The following is a 20,454-nucleotide window of genomic DNA, read 5'->3' as shown; positions in this document are numbered from 1 at the left end:
ACTGGCCCGTACGGGCAGGGGTACCTTTACCTTTACCTTTTTATTGGGCCAAGCCTGGGAGCTGTACAGAACTCCTTTGGAAGTTTTCACCGACAATGTTTGTCCAGTTCAATGTGTCATCTTATTTTGCATTTCTCAGGAGGAGAGGCAAAGACAATAACCTATAACTTTTGCAAAAAGGTCCTTTTAATTAAAGGATTTAAACTAACAAGGAGACACCTATGTACCTTCACCTTATCTTTAAGATAAAGACCTCCTGGGGTAAGCCTGACAAATCCTTATCGGGAAGATAAAGGACCCTACTATGATGGGCCTTATCGCTTAATTAAATCCTACTACAATGTACAATGAAGTCAATAATTGGTTATTCAAGACAGCTCTTCAAAAAATTGTGTCTATATTGGAGGAGGCATCTCTATTGGGCTCTCTTGCACTGTAGCGTGAGATGTAAGGGGATGGGTTACCTCACTTGTTGGCGGAAAGGAACAAATTAATTAAAAACAAGGTGTGGAGCTTAATGTGGAGCGCGGCTGATAAATGAATCTGATGGTTTGGCAAGATAAGCAGAGAACCTTATGCCTTGAATTTAGCACAGGCCCAATGAAGCTAGGTCTCTCTCATATCCGCTACCATAGACTCAGCAGCTACTTCCAGGAACAGGTCACAATGCTGACTCCAGGCTTTGGGGCAACGACCTGAGCAGGTCCACATCCTTTCTTCTGTCCTCGTTTGCCCTCTGGACCCAATCCACACAACCACTCAAGAAGAAAGCACAAGAGAAACGGAGGAGGCTGCTCCTTCTCCTCACTCTTGGTCTCACTCGCACGCATGGAGAGGGTTGATGTACAGGCAGTGACAGCAGCAGGGCCAGGAGGTTCCAGGGCAGAGGTGGGGAACCTCAGGCTCAGGGCCTGATCGGAGCTCTCCTAGCCTGTCTGTCTGGCCCTCAGAGCTCTCCCTAGACCACATCCCTCACTGGTCCTGCTTTGCACCCTGAATGTTTCTCTCTGGCTGGAAAGTGTCCTTGAACTCAGATGTCCTTTGCTTGCCTAGTTGGAGGACACTGATGGATGTGTGTGCAGAAATCCGTCTACTGTAGAAAGGCAACATCTCCTTCCATTGTTCTATCCACTTGTGCCTCTGGCCCTACCCACCACTGCCTTGTGGCTCTCAGAAGGTTGCCCAGAAGGGAGTGCAGCCTTTGGGCTGAAAAAGCTTCCCCACCAGCGATTGGCAGTGGCTCCCATAAGGTCCCAAGAATGCCTACTCCTGATTCCAAACCTACACCTAAAACCACTTTTAAAACAGTTAGTGGGATGTAAAAAGTACAGTTGTACCTCAGCTCCCAAACACCTTGGGTGTCAAACATTCCGGCTTCTGAACGATTGAAAACCGGAAGTGAGTGTTCCGGTTTTTGAACATTCTTTTGGAAGCTGAACGTCCGACGGGGCTTCCACAGCTTCTGATTCCTGTAGCCAATCAGAAGCCGCACTTTGGAAGTTGAACATTTCGGAAGACCCCTTAGGTGCTTCTTCAGCACACTTGCAAGTAGAACTCTGTTTCAGTCCCCACCATCAAAGGGTGTCGGACTAGGACCTGGGAGACCAAGGTACAGCCATAAAGCTCACCAGAAGACCTTGGGCCAGTCACTGTCTCTCAGTCTCACATACCTCACAGGGTGGTTGTGGGGATTAAATGAGATGTATGCCAACTTGGAGGTGGGATATAAACTCAAGAAATAAATGATAAATAATAAATGTTAAAAGCATCTCAGGTAGTAGGGCCTTGGATGGAGCAGTGGTCTGCTTGCTGACTCCACATAAGGTGACTTCATCTGTTACTTCACATGTATTATACCTCTGATTTAAGCTAGCAGGGGCTTCAGAACAATACATTTCCATGCCTGAATTCCATTTTTAGGTAGGGGCTCAGCAGATATGAGTGGAGAGATCTACATAACAGTTCAGTAGGTGATATTGAAGGACTGATGGAAAGCTCTCAGTCCATCATCTGCATCAGCCATTCTTCTCTGGATGGAACTTTGTCTTCTTTCCATCTCTGGGCCAGTAGTATTCTTGCTCCTGTCATCGCATACGTAAATAGTCTTTTCTGCTCTTTCGGAATCTCTGTACCCAGTGGTGTAGCGTGGGTTATCAGCACCCGGGGCAAGGCAAGTAATTTGCACCCCCTAACCCATGGATTTGCGCCCCCTAACCCGTGGATTTCCCTAACCCCCAGATGTTGCGCCCAGTGCGGCCGGTCCCCCCTGCACTCCCCATGCTACGCTACTGTCTGTACCTAAAATGCCTAACAAAAAAGCCTCTGGTTTTTTCACAAATGTTATTTTAAACATTCTTTCCAATCCATTATATATCATTTCCCAGAATGCTTTGAGGCCTGCGGGTATAGGGGCGGTATACAAATGTAATAAACAGTGCCTGATTTTTAAAAACACTATATACAATTGTGAAATAATACACAACAATGAACAATGCGGTTCATGTCAATTTAATTTAATTTAATTCCATTCCAGCCAGCCATTCCAGCACAATGACTAAAAACAGGGGTCAACCTAAGAAAAGCAGGATGAGGCGTGGCCTATGTGTTCTCACAGCAGCCAACCAGAAGCCCACAGACTCTCCTGCAGTTTCCAGCACCTTGTATTCAGATCTTGGGGACAGAGCATAGTCATCCTAGCTAGTAGCCATTGATAGCCTTGACTTCATCATCATCGCCACTTTTCTGGGATAATATTATTTATCTCATTATTAATTATTATTCTTACCAATTTAATTGGTATTTAAACAAATACAAAACCAAGAACCATTAAACACCAATAATAATCCAGCGTGGTACACCTAATGGTGTTTATTCTGTCCACTGACTTTACACACTGAGTTGTAACAGACTGAGTTGCTTGTATAAAAAAGGTCTTGATAGGAGTCATTAACAGAGTTGAAGGAAGGAGTCCACGTTCCTTGGAACACTTATTTAAAAAGCAGTCGGGAAAGGAACAAACAAACAAACAAACAGGTAGGACATCGCAAGATGACGAAGACTCCTTTTCCCCAGGGAAAGAACGGCAGCGGCCTGCCTACACAAAGTCCCAGTTTTTTTTTAAAAAAAGGGACTTTGGAGGATAGCAGATCTGGGGAGCCCCCGAGATCCACGGCCAGCGAGTCTCAGCTGGGCTGACCGGGAGCGGAGTCGGAGCGAGGCAGGTTCAGGAGTCCAGGCGAAGGAGGGCAGAATTCAAGCCACCCGGCGCTGCCGTCGGGGGTTTGGGTTCCTGCCAATGAGAACGAGTCGGCGGCCACTTTCCCCCGAGGTCAGCCAGCGGGTCAGAGGCTTGAAGCCTTAATTCCGCCGAAACGAACCAGAGCCCCCTCCTAAAACAGGAATGGGAGGCGAAAATGGGTAAGCTGGAGCGGGATGCGGGAAGGCGACTCCCGCGTTACTGCCGAGGGCTCACTTCGGCGGGACAGAGGACGTCAACTCGCAGCCGAGCGCATTCCCACGACCAGCACCCTTTGGGGGTGTTTATGCGTGTCAGCGAGATCCTCATCCTCATCGCTGTTACTAATAGAATCAGGACACGGATCTGCTGGGGCGAAAGACGGAATGGGAAGAATGATGGGTTTCAAATGCCAAGCATATATTCCTTGTTTCGGCCCTAGGGAACCCGGCAGCGGCAAGAAAGATTAATTCGGATTATTTCCCAGCTGCCCTGGAAAAAGCCCACCTACAGCGCCAACTCAATTAATGAATTCTGCGCATGCGCCACGCCGCTGCTCCGCCGAGATTTCAAACCGCCAGCCTTCCTCTGCGCGCATGCGTATTGCTGGACCGCTTTTTTTGTCCGCGAAACCAGCGGGGGCGGGATCGCCATTTCCTTGCGCACGCACCGCAAGCCCTTTGCGTCACTGCCCAACGCCCACCCGCGGCCTTTTCCGCCCTACTTCCGAAACTGCGCAGGCTCGCGAGAAGTGGGTTGTTGTTTTTTCCAGGCCTGTTTGCGGCGGCTTAACCAACGAGCGGCGCGCTGCCTCAAGGAGGGAGCTGGTCCTCCAGTATCCCAGAGTGCAACGCGGCGCCAGTGGCGTCGTCCGCTCCCCCCGCCACCACCCGCTCCCGTCGTCTTTCCCTCAGCCGCCGGCCGCCATGTTGTGCTAGCTTGCTTCGAGCTCCTCGGCGGCGGGCGCTCAACCACCCACCCACCTCCCTCCCTCACAGCGCGGCGGGGCCGAGAGAAGCAGGAGGGGCGCGGGGGTCCTCGCAGGGGCCCGACGCCATGGCAGCTGCCTTGGGAGGAGGAGGGGACGGAGGAGCAGGTACGAGGGGGGAATTCTCCGCCCGCGAAGGCCGAGGGGGCGCGGCCGGCTCGGGATACAAACGGCGGGGCGGCGATTGGGGGGAGCGTGCGAGTGGGGAGGGGGCTTTTGATCTCGAGGGGCGGGTGGCGCAGGCGCCCCTGTCAGCCCCGTCGTTTGCTCGGAAGGAAGTCCTACTGTTTTCCATAGGGTTTAACTCCGCCCCCCTCAATGTTTTTCGCGTGCGCGGGGTGTGTGTGTGTTATTTAGTAAGGCCTGTATGAAGCAAAAGCGGATCGTCGGTTGTAACGTGGCGGTCGTGGGATGATCCTCTATTGATACATTGACAGGAAATAGCTAGAGGGCCCCGCGAGTTTCCCCTGTGCTGGTGGGGTTGCTTCATCCACAGATTACGTCGAGAGGGAGAGAGAGATTGGTCAGAGGCGCGCAGGGTTGGTTCTGGGGTATCGGGGAACTGGCAGACGGGGGAGTAGATATTTGGGGCGGGGGAGTGACAAGCGGTACGATGCTCTTATGAAAGGGATGCTTGATGCTGGAGCTGCCCGGGGAGTTGCCAACTGCCTTCATCGGGAAGGTGAGCCGTCAGAGGTTCGTTGAACTCCCAGCTCCCATCAGTCCCAGGCAGGGTGGCCAGCAGTCAGCTGTGATTGATGGGAGTTATAGTCCAATAACCACAGACTGCTCACTTCGGATGAAGAGTGGGCCACCAGAAGTCAGTGCTGAAAGACATTGGGTCTGAGGATGAATTATGTGCGTGCTTTTATGGCTAGGAAAGCAGGAGAGACCAATCTGATTTGTAAGACTTCCTTGAAATAGGGGAGAGTCTCATGTCACAAGTGTGGACTGCACTGGATTTAATACCAACTCTGGAAACAGAGCATTTGAACAAGTGGGGAGTAAGGATTAAATGATCCGATATTATTCTGATTGGGTTGCTTCTCTAACACCTTTTTACATATTGTTGCACTCCACCCCAATCTGTGTGGTGTGAGATTTGAGGGGTTCCAGACACTTACTCAGGGCTTGTTTTCCTCTGAATGAGGAACAGCAGAGACTGTGATGTCTTTAGGATATATTGTTTATTTACACATATATACAACCTGAGTCGCCAGTGGAGGGCCTTGTTTCTCCCATAGCCACAACTTTGGATTCATAGAGAAATCAAACATCTCTGAGTCTTTCTTCAGCTTGCTGCATTGCTTCTAACTCACATCACTCAACTCTCCAATCTGGCCTTTTGTCTTTCTAACTAACACTCAACTGCAGAACTGTTCCCTTAGCTGGCCTGGCTATTCCAGCAATTGAATTTGTGCTGGATCCAGGAATTAGAAGGGAGGCTCAGTCATGTTAGTGCTATCAGTGATTCTTTCAATACTGCTGTGGTAGCATGGTTCAGTAAGGAAAAAAAGCCTTTTAGTACTATGTTCCCTCTTCTTTGCTAGGTGAATTTAATTTTGTTTGGGGTAACCCATCTGTAGGTTAGAAACTTTTTTTGAACATTTTAATTGTTTTTTGTTCCCATCATAAGAATGTATAGTTACTTTACCTGAAACCATCCTAGAGTCCCTCGAGTTTTTTTCAACTTGCTTGAGAGCAACTGCAGCAATGACAGTTAAAGGGTCTTGAAGTAGTATCAGAGAAGAGATAGTGCCAAACTGACCTGAGGAAATATGGAATTCCAATTGAGTGTCTTGATATTACACTATTAGATTTTATTTGGAAGCTCAAATATTATTTTTGCAAAATTTTGTTTGGATTTAAATTATGAATTGTGATTGCTGTTTAATATCATTACTTTGTCTGGAAACTTAAGATTTGTCAGAGTACTCCCTGAATTCTGCTGTCAGATATATCGTGTACATTACTAGTTTCCGCAAAAACTATGCTGCAATTCTAACTGATGGTTCTGAATGCCACCTTAACACTTACTAAGCTTTAGCAAGTAAGCACACAACTGAAACATTTACTGCGAAACTTCTAACATTCTTGCATTACATAATCTTCCTTGGATTGGAAAATTGTTTTATATTCCAACCCCCACTGTTCATTGTTAGCATGCCTAGAGACTTTTCACTCTCTAAACCAGTGTTTCTTAACCTTTTTTTCTCTGGGCCACACTTTCAGAATAAAAATTTGCTTGCACTGCACCATTTTAAAAATTGATAACAAAAAGAAGCAACTCCTAGCAGTGCTTGATTTATAAAATAGAACACAACTACTTTATAGTATGAACATGGGACACTCAGAAAGTATGAAACAATGCAGCTACATAAGAAAATGAATCATTCCCAAAATGTAATTATAAACCAGGTAATCTCATTTATGTTACATCTAATTTGAGACAAAAAAACTCTCATCTCCTCATCAACACAAATAAACCTTTCTCTTTTCTGAACTTTCACATTTATGAGAGCTGAAAATCTCTGTTCATAACAATATGTTGTGGAGAACTATAGAAGAATAGCCAATACTATTCTCAGAACTTTGTTCAGCTGGCGATTTTAGATCACAGGATTGTCCTCAGTATCACTTGATGTTCTTGCTCTCATTTTGAAAAGATGCCCCATTCTCTGCAAATAAAAAAAAATACTTTGATATTATATACTACACTGAAATGTTTAAATGTTCCTTTGATTTTCATTGAATCTTTCCATCACACTTGCCATCATCTCCTGCTACACCAGTGTGTGACACACCACACCCTTGGAGAACCACTGCTCTTAACAGAACTAATTGCTTGGCAGACACTGGTTACCTAAGCCACCTTTTGCACAATGGGGCCTAGATTCATTTCTGGATGAGGGTATTACTTTGACTGCTTTCTTCACAGTTATATGAACAATTGTCAGGTAGCCTTTCTTTTTCTTTTTTCTTTTTAATCTTGAAATTAATGAGATCTTCAGCTGATATAAGAAAGTCTGAATGTAAACTTGCAGGGTGGCCTATCACTTGTCTTTTCAACTCTTGCCTCAATGGCTTATTAAACCTGACTGGGTCCAGGGGGGTTGAATTGGAGGGTGCAGTGTGTGGCAAATACTCATTGTGTGAGAGGGAAGTGCCATCTGTGCTCAATGAGGACATTCTTGGACACTGAAGTTCCTAACAAATCTTCTGGTCACCAATATCCTCTTTTCGCAAGGTGCTTGAGAAAGTGGTAGTGACCCAACTACAAGCATGCCTTGAATGAAGTGGATTATTTAGATCCACCTTAATCTGGTTTAAGGCTACTGAGGTTGTAGTAATTGATTACTTTTGTTTGGGAGAGGAATTCAGGGAATACAGCCTTACACATATTTCAGTTTGGTGACTCTTGATACCGTTGATCATAGTATCTATCATTCTAGTGGGGCTTCATGGATTGAGATTGAGAGGCACTGTTTTGCAATAGTTCTGTTCCAGAGGTTTTTCCCAGAAAATAGCATTGGGGAACTACCATTCAGCACCATGAGATATGACCTGCGGTGTCCTGTAGGTTTAGTCTTGTCTCTGACGCTGTTCAACATCTAAATGAAGCTGTTGCAAGCTGTCATCAGGAGATTTTGAATGAAGTGTCATTAGTATGTCGATGACACCCAGCTCTGTCTGTCTGTCTCTTGCCTCTGAATCAGGAGAAGCAGTTGCCTGAAGGCGGCATTGGGCTGAATGTGTGCTAGCACATTGAAATTGAATCCAGACAAGATAGAGGTGTTGTGTGTTCCTGGTTCTTGGGTTTAGAAAATGAAAGATCTGCCAGCTCTGGGTTGGGTTGCACTTGCCCTGAAAGTGGGAGAGGGGATACTGTTAGATTCAGTGTGATAATTTGAAGCCTAGGTAGTGAAGAGTACCTAGGTTTGCCAGCCATGTCTCATCCTTGATGGAGAATACCTAGAAACTGTAGTGCATGGTTTTGTAGACCTCAGTATTGGATTGTTGTAATGTGCTCTGTGTTTGGCTGACCTTGAACACTGTTAGTTGATCTACAGAAAGTGGCATCCAGGGTGCTAACTGGCCAGGCGCATATTGTGCCACTCCTAAAAGAACTGCACTGGTTACCCGTTTGCTTCTGAGCTCTAATCAAGTGGTTGTTGCTGAAGTAGAAAGTCCTGAACAACTTGAAATATCTATTCAAAGTCATCTACAGCACCTTCATTTTACCTGGATTAAGTTTAAGCTTGCTTACCTTCAACCAACCCAGTAGAGTTTCCAGACAGGTGTTCAGAGTTCAACAGCCTCCTTGAAACGAGCAGACAGAAAAATGAGTCATAGCTGAGTGTCCTCTTCATATTGATGACTCATCAATCCTAACCTTGATGTGGCTTCTCCCAACAGTTTCATGTAGATGTTGAAACACATGGGGGAATTGTTCTCCTAAGAGTCATGTCAAATGAATTTGTGAGTAATAACAAGATCCATACTTATAGTAGGCACATTTAGCTTGTCAAAAGGTACATTTGTTTGTTTTATAAACTTAGATCCTTGCCTTAATACTAGGATCCTGGGGTGGGTTACAACAATAAACCATCTGCAATGAAAGACATTAAGATTAGCTATATAACAGAACATTTAATAGTTGTTGTTTTTTGCAGTCTCAGCTTCATTCTGCATTAATAAGTCTGATGAAAGAGGCAGGTTCAGTTGAATTTTCAGAGGGTGTGCGGTTATTGAGAAGTTTTTTTCAGTGGAACAGCCACAAGGAGGAGTAATGGCTCTCACAGTGTCAGTACCTGAGTGTCAGTACCTGAGTAGTAATGATGGCTTTTGCATATTGAAGAGGATGTCATGTGACTTTTTGTACAGAGGTAACATTTCAGGGCAGGAAAGCTTTCTGAAATCCATATTGTTTGCAGAAAAAAAGAATAGGCTTTCTGTCAATTTCCTGCATATGCATGGAATGTCTTTCACAGCAGGAAGGAGTTACTGAAAACTAGGAATTGGTGGAGTTTTAATGTTAAACCTCTGTTTTAAAAATATCAGGTTTTTCTGTTAAATTAATGTCCATGGCAGCTTAATAGAAATCTTAAATGCAAAAATCAGCTGAGACATGTACCACTTCAGACAAGCACAGAAAATGGTCATTCTGATTCCTTGCTTTACAATATGTCCTTTAGTCTTGTTATTAATAAGTGGCAAACTTAATTTGGTTTTCTATTGTGCATGTTAACCTATGGAACTTGCTGTCATAGGGTGCTGTGGTTTTTACCATTGTAATGTAAAAGAGCTTACATTTATTTAAGATGATTCTCAGTGGAGCACCCAACATAATAAGCAATCAAAAGATCAAAGAAAGCAGTGGCAGTGAACAGCATCAATAACATAATGGAATTGAGAAGATTAATGGTACTACTAGCAAACTAGAAGGATTCCTTTCAGGATTCCTTTTAATAAGTCTAGTATATTTTTCAGTTCTTCTCATAGAAGAACAAGTGTAAGAGCAATTGGCAAGTTCTAAGGAGAGAAAATGTCAGCACTGCTGTTTTATGATCTGTGATTTTCTTTCTGTATTCTTGTGCAAATCACCAAATGTCTTCTGCTTACAGATGATGACTTTGATCAGTTCGATAAGCCTGGTGCAGAAAGATCTTGGAGGAGGAGAACTGGAGATGAAGACTGGGACAGGTAAGCCCTTTTAAAAATGTTGTTGTTCATTATATGGAATTCCATTTTATTTTGAGTTTGTATTTTGTATCCTGCTTTTTTAAAGTGCAAATTCATACACTAATGAAGTTATCTGCCTGCTGTGTTTGTGTCATATGCTCAGTTGTGGATAATGTACACCTGTCGTGAAGAGCTTAATCTGGAGACATGAACAAGTCTAGTATAATGAAGAACATTGCATAAAATGTTGGCAGGGTAAGGCTTGCTCTTGCAGTTGGCTTCATAACTAAATGCAGTTTAGTTAAGAAGAGAGAATTCCATGGGAAAAATATTTTTTGCTTTAAAGCATAACATGTTTTATCTTGGATACAAACAGGTTCCTAAAAACCCTCTTAAACATTTTTTAATATCTAAATTGACTTTTGCCATTTTTCCTATTAATGCTAGTGGCAAATATTTGAGACTTCAAACCCAGGACTACCTTCTGTTGTGATGCAAGCAAAGGGTTGTGCTGCATTGGCTTACAGCAGCATCTTATACAAGGCAAGTTGTAGAGAACTGCATTGTTGGTGCCCCTAGATCTTAAGGCAAACTGAATGCAACAGCTCCTAGCAGTATTGAGTGGCTAACACATTATCATTCCTGTAGATCTCAAAACAGGTTACATATTTATTTTTTGTTAACGTTTTTGTGGTGCCCTTAAATATAAACATTTACAAACTTACCAAAGTACGATTAAAATAAATAATAGAACAGTAAAACACAGTACTAAAAAAACAGGTAACAGCATTAAACAGCAGCATTAAAACAAGCAGTAAGAGTTAAATAAAACTTGTGGGAAAATAAACAAAAAAGTCTTTGCTGATGCTGAAAAGACACCAGGATCGGTACCAGGCAAATCTGCCAGGGAAGAATGTTCCATAAGCAGAGTACCGTCACAGTGAGAGCCCTGTCCCCAGTATTCAGCTAAGAAACAAGACCCTTTTCACCAAAGCAGCAACTGCAACTAGTGCTGCCACTCTGGCACTATTTCAGATCTTCATAGTATAGGAAGAGGTGTAGGGTTACAGATGGTGGCTGTAGCTAGGGAAGAGTCTCTGAAAATGCTATCATTGTGTACAGTTAGGTTCAAGTGGCCTGTAATAGTTGTTCCCTACACTCTTTTGAGATAGTTCCAGAGTGCCAGCAATGTTGACTCCAGCTGCTTTAGTCAGCAGCCAGGACATGACTGCAGCAGAACATTATTTCTTTGCAGCACACCATATGTTCAGGCCCCCATGGTGTAATATTTGCACACGATCCTTTTTTCTTCCAAATGTTTTGCACTGTGAACACCAATAGAATGACAGCTTGCTTTTATATCTTGTTACTACTACTTCATATCTGAATTCTTTCTTGCCACTTGGAAAGGATATTGGTGTCCCCATCCCAGTTAGCACCTGCTTTTCAACAGAGCAAATGCTTCCACTTCTTTGTGGGGTGGGAACAGAGGAGATGCGGAGAAAGAAAGTTGCTGGTAATCTTTGATAAGAGGAAGGAATAGGAATTGTAGGTTACGCAAACTGTTGCATTTTTCAGCTCGAATAGTTGATTTCTCTTAGATATGTGTTCTCTTCAGAAATTGTATGGGTGAACTTTCACTTTCTTTCTAATGCAGTATCTTTAGGGTGGTTTTGATGAATGGCCCTCCTGACCTATTGTCCTGAACAGCAATGAGCATTTCTCCCCATGCATGTTTAATTTCAGGAGAAAACATTAGGGGACTGGTGTTCTGTCAGTGGTAAGGGTTCTAGCCTGAGTGGATGTGTGTGCTAGTCCAGGGATGCAAGGTCATGCACTGCTAGTGCCAGTTCAGGATCCAGTCAATAAAGCCAGGTCAAGGAGAGACTGGATTCCAGTTGGGCAAGGTTTAGTAATCTTGAGGTTGGATGCCAGTGAGCATGACCAAGTAAGATCAGGCAAAGAAAGCAGAGGTTGCAGTCCTAAAACACCAGTCACAGCAAGTAGCACCCTGGAGAGCTCCAAACAGAGTCTAGATAACTAAGACAAGACAGGCTTGAATGTTGCTCCAACGTATGGCAAAACCAGACTGAGCTATCGGGGAGAAGGAGTGATAATATCTTGGTGACCACAAACTTGAGCCAAAAGAACCCCTAGCAATGTTGATAATGTGTTGGAATTACATTATATGAAGATTGGCAGTCTTTCTTTGTGACACTCCTTATCCTCAGTAAGTTCCCTGCCTCTTTCCATGAGAGGTTTACGCTGTGGTAAGTAGCTTTTCTTGAAAGGAGTTAAATCAAGCACTAACTATGGTTTTGAGACTGCTAATCTTTCTTTAAAATTAGATACATCAAAATGTGTTTTGCATTTGTTATATTTAATTTGCTGTTCTTCAGTACTGTTAAGAGTCAGTGGTCAAAAATGATCTGGAGGATTCAATATTAAATAACTGGTGGTAAAATGGAAACCATAAGTTCTTTTAGAATCATCATGAAGCACTATGTAACTATTTGTCTCTAGCCTTTAAGTCACCTAAATAATAATAAATTTAATTGTTTGTTTATTTAAAGTATTTTTATCTCACTATTCAGACAAAAGGCTCCCATAACAGCAGAGTTTTTATTTTGGTGGTTTCCTAAAAAAACCTGTTTTTGAAATATGGCAACCCTGAAATTGCTTCCTCATTTCTATAACTTTGACTATTTTATGAATTACTACAATAGCTTTTAGAATCCTTGCTTCAGAAAGCTCATTGTAAGTCTGTGAATGATTTTTTCTTCCAGTGAATTAGACGATGACTTGCTAGGAGAAGATTTGCTGGCTGGCAAAAAGGTAAATAAGTAAGCTGTATGCATAAATATGTAAAAAAGACATTAACTTCTGTGGTTCTGCCAGTTTTCTGTTTTTGTAGAGTTTATTGGAGCAGCTCTGACAGTAACCTGATTGTGTTTATCTTCAAGCATGTGCTTGTATATGGCAGCCTGAAAAGAGTTCAACAAAGCCAGGTTTCCCAGCCAGTGCTATTTCTTTCATGTATGGAATGATTGGCAGTTTCTCCTGCTTACTTCACAAAGTGGTGTGAGGGCAGTTATGAACATAAATGTACACAGAAGCTACTGCTAGAAGGACCTGTTCTAAGACCAAAGGTTGGTTATATAGAGCAGTTGCATTGAGGGGAAACTTGAAGTATGCGATATTCTTGTTTAATAATGACAAATAGCTCTTTTTAAACTCTCACCTGACTATTTAGCAGGAGCTTGTATACCAAGTATCAATGATCTTGCCAGGCAAGTGGAAAAAAACAGATATTTGAATACAGGGTTGAAAACCATCAGATTTGCAGCATTCAGCTTTTCTGGCCCTTATAGCAGTGCCTGGAAACAGACAAGCAGTTCATGTATGAACAGTAGTGACCAGAGGACAAATGACCTCTGGGAGGAGCACAGAGAGAATAAACTCGGTGGTGCACCTGCAGCAGCAAAACACCTTCATCTGCCCCACTTGCAATAAAGCGTGTGTCTTTACCCCTGCCATTGTCTCCTGAGACAGATGGATGCCAAAATGTTACTAGCGCTTTGTGAAATTATGGAAATCAGAGGAGGGCTGAGAAAATTTCCCAGAGGTTTGGATGTGGAAAGCTTGTTAGGCTCCTTTTAATAGCTGTTTTCCCCTTTCTGTGGGCTGGCAAAAGTAAAATGAGCATATTGATATTATTTTATGCAGAGTCATGAATTCAGCAATTTGTGTTTTCTTTGCACTGAAAAATACCAGTGTTCTCCAAAGTATGCATTGCTATACTTGATGTAGCTATTAGTCCTGTTTGATGTTAAACATGGATTTTTCTTTGAGACAAGGTCTGTGTATGTAGTAAATCAAATGAGGAGGGAATATCCATTATAAACAAGGTTCTGTGGTTGCTGTGGCAAGTGGACCCCAGCCTGTAATGCATTATAGCCACCTTCCCAGCTTTGGAGTTGTCTAGGCACACAAACCAGCAAGTTACCTCTTTCTAGCTCCAAACCCTAGAGTGGAGTAGGGGATTGTGTTTGATCTCATACAGAGCTGCAGTGCAAGGTCAACAAATGAAGGGTTATTGTGGTTTGGCTACTAGGATAGCAAAAATTGTGGGCCACAAAGCATAAACACTTGTGGCAAGTACCCACTCTCTTACTGACTTTGAGTCATGACTTGAATATCATTGACTTCAGTGGATCCAGCTAACTTGGGTTTGGTCTAACCCATTGTTTAGTACAATCTAGCCCAGGCATAGGCAAACTCGGCCCTCCAGATGCTTTGGGACTACAATTCCCATCATACCCGACCACTAGTCCTATTAGCTAGGGATGATGGGAATTGTAGTCCCAAAACATCTGGAGGGCCGAGTTTACCTATGCCTGATCTAGCCTCTTGTTGCTTGTGATGCGGTTTGTTCATACTGCTTCTTAAACCTATCATGTGGTGGTTTCCCTATCATTTTTCTTGCAGCATTTTTAAACAAAGCAAACAGTAGTAGATCTGTTGTCTCACTTACTTCATCCCTGTTGCATTTTTGTTAATCTTCTACTTAACGATCAAGCTATTTCTTTTTTCAAAGAATTTTTTTAGCCTGCTTTTAAAATTGTCTTTTTTGGGTTAATATAAAATTGGATATGTTGTCCTTTAAAACAAGTTGTACTAATATGCCTCTTTTTTGGTTACTTGACCTGCTTTCTGTTGGATGGAAACAAATGTTGACAACACAATTAACAAATTGGAAGGTGTTCAGAGCAGCATAGCAGCTTATCCAACCTTTAGCAATTTTGCTGCTGTTCTCTGAACTCCTTCCAATTTCCACACACTTTCTGTCTCTAGATCTTTCCCAGTTAGCCTTTCAACCAGGCCTTTGGCTGATTTATATCCTCTATCCTTTTAAGTGTGTTGCAGGTGTGTGTTTTCTTGTTTTTATTATGTATTTTATGGTTTTATCTTGTATTTATACGCTGTGAACTGCCCTGAGATCTTTGAATTAAGGGCAGTATACAAATTTTATAAATAAGCACATAAAATAACCTTTAGAATAGCAGCCTTTAGATGTTGAGTAAGAGAGAGCTGAATATACATACGTTTGTTAAATCCTAAGTGCTTCACCACCACCCCTGCCCAATAAAACCCACTTTATTGTCCCAAGGTCACATCTTTTAAATATTCTGTCATGTAGCATGCTGCTGTGAGAGGAGTTTTTCTGTAAGTTCAGCAGTAATTGTTGGCTTTTTCCCAGTTTTGTCTGGTGTTTAGTTTTCATGGCACAGTTTCTGGTCTCTTGTCTTGCCAATTGAACCTTCTAGCCAGCAGTGTTGCCACAAGCTTTGGTACTACAAACTCCTATTGGTCAAGAGATCAAGTTAGAAACCCTGATATGTGATTGTGCAAAAACCAGATTCTTTTTATCTTCCCTTTGTGTGGCCTCTAGTTCATTTCCATTCCACTACTCTATACATATTTATATTTATAACAGACACTGGTATGTTTTTCATAGGCAGTAGGCATTCTTCAAATGTAAGCTCTGATTCTGAGGAGTCTTGTAAGATCTCATGGCTACCACTTTCAAACCACTTTATTATTTAGACCAGCCTTCCTCCAAGGAGTTTAGGGTGGCGTACACAAGTCTCTCCTTTCTGTCCTAACCTTCCTTAACAAATTGTTGTAAAACTTAGAGATAGTGATTGGCCCAGAGATGCCTTTTGAGTTCAGTAAGCCTACAACTTATGCACATCTACCTTGTGCGCATATACCTTACGTGCTTGGTAAAAATAATAATAATGGAAAAGAGGGGTAGAATTGGGTGGACGTAGAGGAAAAAAAACTGCTTTGACAATCCCACCCACCATTGCACCTGATATGTTTTGATTATACACAATTTTGGCTTTAGGCCCAATCCCTGGAACATAACCGCATGTAAGTTGTCGGCTTACTGTATTGAGACTGAGCTGAGATTTAAACTTTGGATTCCCTGATTTAAATCAAACACTCTTGCCACTGCACCACACTGATTTTTTATTACATTGTCTAGCCCTAATATTGGAAAATGTGCTTTCCTTCTTCAAAGTCAGGCTGTTACTGTAAGTTTTGAAATTGCTTGTGAATGTTGATTTTTTTAAAACGAATTTTCATCAGTTTTTTATGCAGCCCATTTAAATACAAAGTTTTATACTATTTTCTTCTAATCCAATGGTCTTTAACTGGTGGGTTTGGACCCACTTGTGGGTAGCAGCCTGATTGAAGGTGGGTTGCAACAGGAGCGCTACCACCATGCATATATATGGTAAAAGATGTTTGAGTTAAAAGTGGGCTCTGAGTCTGAAAATATTGAAGATAGCTAATCAGTTGGTTCATGGGCTGTTCAGCGTAAAGCCGTAAAACAGTGTTAATCATGAAAGAATGCTGCTTACTTGTAAAAGGTTCACTGCTGAGAGAGCAGCTTTCTTTGCTGTGTTCTTAAATGTTACATATTGGGTTATCTCAAGGGCAATTCTTTAAATTTAAAATTTAGACGCAGTCAGATATGTCAGATGAAGAACTGAATGATGATCTTCTACAGAGTGACAACGAAGAGGACCAACATTTCAGGTTTGTCTCTTACTACTTCACCCCAGTAATGTAATTGGGTTTCTAGATCAGTGCCTTGAATGAGTCTTACCGAAATAGGGGTGTTCACGTGTTTCATATTGGGAAGAGAAGATAAGTTACTTTTTACATTGGAAGAGTATGACTAGAAATTCACATTTGAGACAAAGTTGAAGAAAATACAGCTGCTATATAGAGCCTGTTTCCTCAGATGCATTCAGCAGTGCTATTCTGATTAAAAAAGTTGGTTTCCATTTTGGAAGCCAACAGGAGTTTATTTTTAACGAGACATTCCAATTGAATAATTGGTTAAATTTTAGGCCTGCAGTATATAATTGTCTAAAAATATTTAAAAATAAAAATATTTTATCAGTTAAAAAATAGTTGTGTGGATTTGTCTGAAAATTTTGCATTTTCTTACATTAATTATAATAGCAGGGTAATTTGCATTTGAAATTTTTCAGTCTGCATTGACAATTTTTCTTAATTCCCAGAATGACAGTTAGCATGTTTATTTTATTTGTGTTTAGTGAACAAAGCTGAAAATGTTGAAATTGCCAAGCTTATCTAATATCACATATGCAGTTTTCATTCATTTATTGTTACTAATGAATGTATGAAACATTTTTTTCCTGTAAAATAATAAAGCACTGGAAAAAATTCCATCCCACATCACTGCAATGTTCTGTAGCAGTGAATACTTCTGAAAACCTCAGATGGCAAGCCTCATAATTCCTTGTGTAGGTAACAAGGCCTCTCCTTAGGTGATACCTGTGGTAACGTGCATAATTTTAAACACCTAGAGAGATATCCAATGAAGCCTGAGTAATCATAGAGTAGACCCACTGAAAATAATGAACTTATGTCCATTGATTTCATTGGGTCTATTCTGAGTTTGGCTAACAGTGGATATTACACATTATATGATTGTTGCCTAAGAAAGGTTGTTTTTATTCATACACAAATGTAACAATTTGACTGGATTACAGTTAATCTGTAGAGTTAACTGGTCAACTAGGTTTTCTTTTAATTGGATGGAAATCCTAATAATTTGCATTGGTGCACAACTTCAACATTCAGTCCCATACTCTCTTCTGCATTAATTTGTTCATCTCTCTGTCTTAACGTGTCCGTTTTTTGAAAGATAGGCAAGAAAACTAGAGGATTGTTCCTTCTGGATAGTTAAGGGCATTTTAAGGTGGGGGAGATCCTATAGTTGGCTAAATTGTCATTGACTTTTACTGCAGAATTTGTTGGTTAACTTCTTCTGAATCCTCAAATTCTAGATAAGACACTTTGAGGACAAATTTAAAATAGAACTTTTACAGACGATGCAGATTTCAATTCAAAGTCTATTCAAACAGCCCTACCCCTTTAAAAGCATTATTTCATTGTAAGAAATAAAAGTGAATGAAAGTCCAAATTGATGTCTGGCATCATTAATGTAGCTCAGGCTGATGAGTAGTGAGTGTTGTGATAGTGTACGGTAGTCTGGGAATTAACATGAACGGCAGCTTGCTTGGCTACCTTGTACTTCTTGTCAGCCTAACCTGTTAGACCATCTGGTTGGTTTGATCCCTCTGGTCAAATAGCCTGCAGCTGATGATAAGCTGTGGTATAAGTATGCATATTATGAGTTCGTGGCATAGAGTCAAGTCGATGTGTGAGCTATGCACTTTGCTATTGAATGCAGACACTGTATGATCTATCTGCATGCTGTACAGAATGTACATGCACACAACCTGCTGTCATACTGTGGTTAATATATTGATTTTTCATCTTCCTTTTTTTTACTGTTATCATAGCACTCAAGGTGTCACAGTTAGTCTTAATGCTACATCTGAAGTAGCTACATCCTTTGAACTCTCGGAGCATGCCAATGATCAGTCTGTTGAACAAGATTCAGAGTATGAACAAGGGGAGGATGAACTGGGCTATGACAAATCAGAAGTGCCTGAAGAGTATTCTGGGGAATACACAGAAGAAGGGCAGTATGAAGGCCAAGAGGCTGAGCTGACAGAAGACCAAATAGAATATGGGGAAGATCAGGGAGAAGAAGAGATTTATAATGATGGAGTGCTAGATCTCGAAATCAATGAACCTCTAGATGATTTTACAGTGAGTTTCTTTCTATTGTATTATCTGAGATAACATTGCTCCACATGCCTAGGTTTTTAGACTGATTTGAAATCTGTTTACCTCCCTAGGGATGTGGGGAAAATTAGACCTATTATCACTGTCTGCCAGTTTCTTTATCTAGGCTGTGACAAAGTTTGTGTTGACAGCTTGTTTGGCTGTAGGTAATGCTCCTTTGTCATTCTGGAAGGCAGTTGAGAATCATGACCTTGAGGATTGTATCCTTAAGGAAAAAACAGCTTTGTGTGGTGGGGAGACAGTGCCAATTGTTAGAAGTACTTAATGCAAAAGCTTTTATCCAGGCTTTAGACACGATCTGATAAAGTCCTTCGAAGGTGAAAAGATTATTGACCTGCTAAAGACATCTTTAAGGTGCTAATATTCCAAAGTGATTGATGTCCTGCTTGCTCCTTTCCACCCCTCCTCTTTTTTTTGTAACTGAGAACTGTCTAAAGCTGAATAAAGAGGTTGGAGGTTACTTCACCAAATGTCATATGCATAATTGTTTCAGTTGAAGTTGCTGAAGCGGCTGCCCAACTTGAGTTGAAAATAACATAACTATCTGTCCAAAATATTGTGTACAAAAATATATATAAAGAAGCAACGGATTCATTGATATCTTAAACTTGCTTCATTTATTTCTTGTAAAGCATGTAGTAAAGTGTTGTGCAAGGTGGTAAAGCATCTAGTAGTTGGGAGTTACTAGAAATTACTCTGTGGGCATATGTTATGATATTAAAGGGAAAGAAGTATACTTGTTGGATTATAGTGGTGCTGCACTGCTTATGTATGGAGTAGAGCCTTCGCTAAAATTGGAAAAGAAAAACATCTTAAGGAATTGGTGCTATTTACTCTTAATTAAGTTCATAATGTTTCATAGCTATAGTGGTTATAGTAAACTAACTTACTGCTTTGAAACCATCAGTTTGTGTTGAAATAATAAGGGCTGGTGGCACCTGTGGCCCTTCAGCCCAGCCAGAATGGGATGATGGAGTTTGTAGTCCAATCTGGAGAGTCACAGGTTTCCCACTCATAGTTTATATTCTCCTAAACTAGTTGTTTGTGCAAGAGACGTTAGTACCTTCAACATGGATTGAACTCAGAGCATTCTAGTTGGGGCCATTACCAAACATAAAGGTTCACAATCTCTTCCCTCACCCTTCCCTTTAACTAACATGCTCAAATTCCCTCTTGCCTTCCTTAATCACATCTAAGTGTTACATTAAAGTTATGGTTAACATTATTTGGTTTTCCTTGTAACCAGCTTTAAATTCTGGTTAAGAAGGAACCCTGGTTAAGACTGGCTCTGACAGAACAGTCAGTTGTGACCAAGAGACCCAGGCAGCTTCAGATGAAATTTGTGTCCTCCCATAGCTTCCTCCCACAAGCAGAAGCATTTTAAGATTAAAACATTTTCATCATGCAATTATTTCAGGATGAAGATTATATACAGTCCTACAGTGAGCAGCAAGCAATTGAGCAGCAAGAATATGTAGCTGAAGAAGAATTGGAGGAGGTTGCTGACACCCAGACACCTCCAAATGAGTCGGAAGAGGTACTTTTGAAGAAGTGAAATCCTAAAGGCAAAATACTGCTTAGCACAAAGGGTTGAAAAGTATTTCAGGAATTGTCAGTGGTTTTGTCTGGTTTGTGCCTGTTTTTGGCAGTCCTCATGTGAATCTTTTTTGGAAAAGATAGGAGGAGAAGCTGTTCAATGATTCTTTGTTAGCCTTGCCTTTTGAAACATGTTCTTTTGTCTAAGCTATGAGCGGCTCTATTTGTCAGGATGGCCAACATTTCTAAGCTA

The 20,454-nt window shown here is 41.6% G+C and overlaps 1 protein-coding gene across 4 annotated transcripts in view; it reads left to right on the top strand.

Annotated features, from left to right (window-relative positions):
* The first annotated feature begins 2,899 nt into the window (after positions 1 to 2,899).
* RBM33 (RNA binding motif protein 33) overlaps positions 2,900 to 20,454 on the top strand; it is an 86,030-nt gene continuing 68,475 nt past the window's right edge. Inside the window, exons 1-6 of one of the 4 annotated variants that reach the window (XM_081931517.1) lie at positions 2,900 to 3,417; positions 9,848 to 9,926; positions 12,692 to 12,740; positions 16,438 to 16,514; positions 18,317 to 18,629; positions 20,083 to 20,202. In XM_081931517.1, coding sequence (XP_081787643.1) covers positions 3,414 to 3,417; positions 9,848 to 9,926; positions 12,692 to 12,740; positions 16,438 to 16,514; positions 18,317 to 18,629; positions 20,083 to 20,202 — 642 coding nt within the window. In that variant the 5' untranslated portion in view covers positions 2,900 to 3,413. Of the gene's footprint in view, positions 3,418 to 3,975; positions 4,332 to 9,847; positions 9,927 to 12,691; positions 12,741 to 16,437; positions 16,515 to 18,316; positions 18,630 to 20,082; positions 20,203 to 20,454 lie in introns of those variants that run through there. The other 3 variants (XM_081931516.1, XM_081931515.1, XM_081931518.1) reach the window with 3 other exon arrangements.

The sequence above is a fragment of the Podarcis melisellensis genome (assembly GCF_964234715.1).
Source record: "Podarcis melisellensis genome assembly, chromosome: 12".
Lineage (NCBI taxonomy): Eukaryota > Metazoa > Chordata > Lepidosauria > Squamata > Lacertidae > Podarcis > Podarcis melisellensis.
Note: the sequence above shows the minus strand (reverse complement) of the source record. Positions and strands in the feature narration are given on the sequence as shown.